The sequence below is a fragment of the Galeopterus variegatus genome, unplaced genomic scaffold, assembly GCF_000696425.1.
Source record: "Galeopterus variegatus unplaced genomic scaffold, G_variegatus-3.0.2 Scaffold2207, whole genome shotgun sequence".
In the NCBI taxonomy this organism is placed as follows: Eukaryota; Metazoa; Chordata; class Mammalia; order Dermoptera; family Cynocephalidae; genus Galeopterus; species Galeopterus variegatus.
In genome coordinates this window covers 156381-162606 of record NW_007728318.1, presented here as the reverse complement: position 1 = coordinate 162606, position 6226 = coordinate 156381, and the positions used below count along the sequence as shown (strand labels likewise).

At 35.2% G+C, this 6226-nt stretch overlaps 1 protein-coding gene across 2 annotated transcripts in view; it reads left to right on the top strand.

The window, feature by feature from the left end:
* GOSR1 (golgi SNAP receptor complex member 1) overlaps positions 1-6226 on the top strand; it is a 63362-nt gene that overhangs the window by 4904 nt on the left and 52232 nt on the right. For both annotated transcript variants that reach the window (XM_008580930.1, XM_008580929.1), the window contains exons 3-4: positions 1897-1984; positions 2337-2444. In XM_008580930.1, coding sequence (XP_008579152.1) covers positions 1897-1984; positions 2337-2444 — 196 coding nt within the window. The remainder of the gene's footprint in view (positions 1-1896; positions 1985-2336; positions 2445-6226) is intronic.

Sequence of the window (6226 nt, the reverse complement as noted above, 5' to 3'; positions counted from 1 at the left end):
TTTTTTTCCAGGGATTTTTTTTTTTTTTTTTTTTTTTTTTTTTTTACTTTATATGTTGTGAAAACTTAAAGGTCCATGAATCATCACATACCTGTAAAATGAATTAAATTTAACTAAATCCTATTATTGTGGAGAATGAGTTTTTGGCATGTTCCTCGACTCACGTATTGTCCTGAGAATGATGAATATGGAATAATCAGTAGTAGAGATTGACCCCCTCATTTATTCATTCATTCAACAAATATTTTATGATCTTCTGTCATGTGCCAGGGACTATACTAGGTGCTAGGCATGTATCTGTGAATAAGACAGAGGCAGCTTCCCCCCGGTGAAGCTTACATTCTGTTAGCCCATTGTTCTTTTTCGTATGTCTGGTAGGGGTGGGGGTTCTGTATTAGTATGTAGAGCATTTTTACTTGAGCACATTCTAGGAGATAACCACAGAACCTTGGGTTGGCTCAGACACATTAATAAAGAACTGGATATTTTGATATCATATTTTACAGCAAATAAATTGAAATGTTTCAGGAAGAAATAAAACTTCAGAACTAGTTAAACATGTTAAAATGAAAATCCACCTCATTAGCTACTTTTTGTCTATTTCACTGCTTGTTACTATTGCTATGGAAGTAAATATAGACAGTGTAGCTTTTCGATGTTGAAATGATTTTTTAATCTGTTTCATTTGCTATACCCAAGATTGTTACAGGCAGGAAAAAGTCTTCAGTAAGATTGGAGAGCATAGTCTTTACCTGGGTACTTATCTGTGTCCAGTATAACTCAGATCTGTATTGAGTTGTTCATATGATAGTACATACCACCTGGGGACCTGAGGAAGGTTAGTGGTTTTTCAGAAGAGGCAAAAGAAACTTTCATGACATGTGGTTTTAGGATTTGAATCTGTCAAACCTAAGTTTCACTTGTAAAATGTTAGATTTTTGACTGACTATTCAGATTTTAAAAGACAGTTCAACACGTTTTTCCAAAACAAAATGAGATGATTACATACTATTAATGGAAATGTAGAGGGTTAGTGCTAAAACATGCTGGATATGTCTATACATATTCAACTTTATTAAAGCCAGCTCCTGATTATTCAGTAACTAGTTGTCCGGTCTGTGGATCATTTAAATCTCAGTTTTATTTCTTCTTCGGAATAGGCAAGGAGAGAAGTGAGAACTTAATTTAAGGTCTAAAGAACTATAATTGCTGGGCCGGCCCGGTGGCACACTGGAGAGTGCGCCGCCTGGGCGCACGGCGGCACTCCCGCCGAGGGTTCGGATCCCATGTGGAGACCGGTTCCCACTCACTGGCTGAGCGCGGTGTGGGCACAACACCGAGGGTTGCGATCCCGTTGCCGGTCAGTAAAAAAGACAAAAAGGAAAAAATAATAATAATAATAATAATAAAAAAAAAAGAACTATAATTGCTTTGGCGGAAACATTTAAAAGATTATTTCTCACAGACAGCGTAACATAATTCATAATATATTTTATGGCTCCTCTTATATTCTGTATTTCATAATTCTACAGTTTTACAAAAATCACATTATTTGTTCTTTCAGATTCAAAGTTTAGTTGGGCAGTGCCATAGCTTGAGTTACTTCCTGTCATTTGGGAAATGGTAAACAAGCATTTGCAATTTCTTTACATTATTAAGACTGGATATTTCAAAGCTTGGGAAAATCTTACATTCAATTATGTTTTGTACTGAATTTAATATTTTAGGACATGTGTGATCTTTTTAGGAAAACTTCTATAAAAATCATAGTTTCTTAAGAAATAGAGTGTCTCAGGGGATTTACTTGACCTCTTTAAGAATTATTACCCTATTTTAACTATGTTTTAAAGGGCTCAATTTGAGTAATGAATTCCCTTTAATTGTACTTCTGTTTAGTTCCGACACAACACCCCTTTTAAATGGATCAAGCCAAGACAGAATGTTTGAGACAATGGCAATTGAGATTGAACAGCTTTTGGCAAGGGTAAGTGCTTTCTGTTAAATGGCTATTTTGCTAATAATTGTGTACTTGTTAGATATGATACTGGACTGTATTTATGTAGATATATTTATTGAAATCACCCATTTATCAAGTTATGTGCCTCTCCAGGTCACTTGAATTTTGATGACAGCCATTCCCAGGTTGTATGGGTGTTATTTTAGCCTTTATGGATTATTTGGGGGAAATGGCTTAATAGTTGTCTGCTGTCTTGGTTTTTTTTTTTTTTTTTTTTTTTTGCTGTCAGCTAAAAGGGTGCATAGGCAAATAATTTGCTTTTAGCTTTTTATAATGCTTTCTAAAAATTGTTATTATTATTTTTTTTCTTTCTTTCTAGCTTACAGGGGTAAATGATAAAATGGCAGAATATACCAACAGTGCAGGTGTCCCTTCCTTGAATGCAGCACTGATGCATACATTACAGCGACACAGAGACATATTACAGGTAATATATTGGGCTTGAGACTTTTTCATTATCACAGGAGGATTTTTTGGAAATCCCTGAAAAGGATGTCTACACATGTATTTAACAGAACAAAGAGAATCATCTTCTGAGAAGATAAATGCCATGTTATAGAAATTTGTCTTGTTTTATGTTTTTTCAGTATTATAAAATTCTGAAGTGTCTAATAGCTCCTGTTTTTCCTGGTGAAGTTGAGTTATGTTCATCTCTAGGTAAATATACTTCTACTCTGGAAGACCTAGCTAGTTAGCTGTATCATGAAATAACCAATGGTCATGTATAGGCAATAATATAGTGGTTTAGAGCTATGCTTTCCTCATGGAAGGGGAGTAATTTATTTTATTTAATATATTGTTTGAGAAAATATTAAAAGTGTACCAATAAAACTAGGTAAACTCTTAGATTTATATGGGGGGTGTTAAAAATATAATAGTACAAATAGGAAGGCAAATATTTTTAGTATTGAGAAAATTAAGCAACCATTTCTAGTTTTAAAAATCTTTTTAAAAAATATGAATAGAAAGATACATTATTTATCTCATGCAAAAATATATATATACATATAGGATTAACAGCTAGCATCATGTATAATGGCAAATCACTAAAAGCTTTCCCACTGAAGAAAAAAACAAGACAGTGATACCCATGGTCACCACAAATGTTTATCATTGTTTTGGAAGTTCTTGGTCGTGCAGTTAGACAATAAAAAGAAAAGATATCAATATTGGAAAGAAAGAGGGAAAATGTTTGTTATGTTGCAGGATAAGATTATATGTCTAGTACACCCAAGAAAATTAACTGAAAAAAAAGAAACCATTAAATTCAGCGAGATGATGGATTGCAGAATTAATATGTAAAAGCAAGCAGTTTTCCTACATAAAAACACTAACCTGTTAGAAAATATAATGGAAGAAACTATAAAATCCTTATGTATAAATTTAATAAGAAATGTGTGGGTTGGGGCCGGCCCGGTGGCCACTGCTACAGTGCGCCGCTTAGGAAGCGTGGCGGCGCTCCCGCCGAGGGTTCGGATCCCACATACAGACCGGCCGCTCACTGGCTGAGCGAGGTGCAGGAGCAACACCGAGGGTTGCGATCCCATTGCCGGTCCCGGCCCGGTGCGGGCACGACACTGAGGGTTGCGATCCGTTGCCGGTAACGAAAAAAGACAAAAAGAAAAAAAAAAAAAAAAGAAATGTGTGGGACTTTTGTGTGTAAAATTCTACCAAGGGCCATAAAAGATTAAAGTAAAGGAAAGAATTACTCTGCTATTGGATGGGAAGATTCCCCTTTAAATCAACATGCAAATTGAATCCCATCCCAATGGAAATAGGGGTATTTGTTGTTTGTTTGTTTCATTTTGTTTTTTAACTACAGCAGAATGACACCAAAGTTCATTTGGAATTATACACGTATAAGAATAACCACAAAAAAACAATCTGAAAATGAAGATAAAAGTAATAAAGGGTTCCTAGTTCTACTAGCTATTAAAACCTGTTAAAAAGCTAGAAGAGTTAAGGCAGTTTGATTCTAGGGGGGAAAATATAACAATAGAACAGAATAGAGTTCATATGAAGGGTCTTCAAGAAGTTCATGGAAAGATTCGTATTATCTTTAATTCCATTTTTCTATTTTCTTTTTTTTTTTTTTTTCCTTTTTGTCTTTTTTTACTGACTGGTAACAGGATCGCAACCCTCGGTGTTGCACCCGTACCGGGGACCGGCAATGGGATCACAACCCTCGGTGTTGCGCCCGCGCCGCGCTCAGCCAGTGAGCGGGAACCGGTCACCACATGGGATCCGAACCCTCGGTGGGAGTGCCGCCGTGCTCCCAAGCGGCGCACTCTCCAGTGCGCCACCGGGCCAGCCCTCTATGAACTTTTTGAAATTTTATCTTCTTTTATTCTTGCAGGCCTTTGAAAATAGTTTAAAATTTTATGTATGCTAAAATAATTTTGTCAGGAAAAGCATCATGACTTTATTTTTGTGAAAACTTAAGTCATGTTGAAGACTTTGAAAAATATTTTATTGACAGCTATAATAGTTTATTTTATTTGTAACATGAGTTTGTTATAATAGTAGTATTTAAAATTTCTTCATTTCTAATATCAGTTTCAAGGATATGTGGGATCCGAACCCTCGGCGGGAGCGCCGCCACACTTCCCAAGCGGCACACTATAGCAGTGCGCCACCCGGCCGGCCCCTCTATGAACTTTTTGAAATACCCTTGTATATAGACCCAAATACGCATGGAAGTTTCATTTTGATAAATGTGGTATTTTAAATCAGTAGGGCAAAGAGAAAGTATAAAATAAATGGAATTATAACAATTGGCTAATTATTCAGGGGGAAAAGCCACAACCTTAATCTCTATCTCAGTCTTCACATCCAGAATAAATTCCAAATGGATCAAAGATTTATATGTAGAAAAAGAAACCATACTAGTTGGAATGTAAATTAGTACAGCCATTATGGAAAACAGTATAGAAGTTTCTTAAAAAACTTGAAATAGAACTGCCATGTGATCCAGCAATGTCACCACTAGGTATATATGAAAAGGAAAGGAAATCAGTATGTCAGAGGGATACATGTACGTCCATGTTTATCACAGCACTATTCACAGTAGCCAAGATATGGACTAAATATCCATCAATAGGTGATTAGATAAGGAAAATGTGGTGTATATATTCAATGAAATACTTTGCAGCCATAAAAAAGAATGAAATCCTGACATTTGTGGCAACATGGATGACATTATGTTAAGTGAAATAAGCCACAGAAAGATAAATACTGCATGTTCTCACTCATATGTGGAAGCTAAAAAAGTTGATCTCATATAAGTAGAGCATAGAATAGTGGTTACTAGAGGCTGGGAAGGAGGAGTTGGGAATAGGTTGGTCAATGGATACAAAATTACAGCTAGGTAGGAGGAATAAGTTCTAGTGTTCTATAGCATTGGAAGGCGACTACAGTTATTAACAATTTATTTGTATAATTTCAAATAGCTAGAAAAGGATTTTGAATGTTCCCAGCAAAAAGAAATGACATATGTTTGAAGTGATCGATGTGTTAATTACCCTGATTTGATCATTACATATTGTATACATTACCCAAATATCACATTTACCCCATAAATATGTACAGTTATTATCTGTCAATTAAAAATAATTTAAAGGGTTGGCCAGTTAGCTTAGTTGGTTAGAGCATGATGTTATGACACCAAGGTCAAGGGTTCAGATGCGTATACTGGCCAGCCACCAAGAAAAAAAATTTTTAAATAAAAAAATAAAATTTTTGGATTGTTAAAAATAAAGAAAAAAGAAACCATAAAAGTTGCATGGATAAAATTTATAAATTTTTGAGTAGTAAGGGACTTTCTAAGCAAGGCCAAATATCAGAAACTATAACAAATGACTAATTTGTTTAATATACAGAGAAGTAATAGAAATAAATAAGAAAAAGACAACTTAATAGGAAAATAGGCACAGGGTATGAACTTGCTTGCAAAAAAAAAGGGGCCAAAACCATTAAAAAAGTTCAGCTATATTTCCAAATAAAAAAATACAAATCAAAATGAAGTATGATTTTTCACCTGTCAGATTAGCAAATTTCAAAATGTTATAACCTATTATTAGCGGGAGTGTAGAAAAATGGGCACTAATACACTTGGTGGGGACACAGATAGGTGCATCTTTCTAGAAGGCAGTTTAGCAATATCAGAATTTAAATGTAATATTCTTTTTTGCCGGGGGGGGGGGGGGGGGG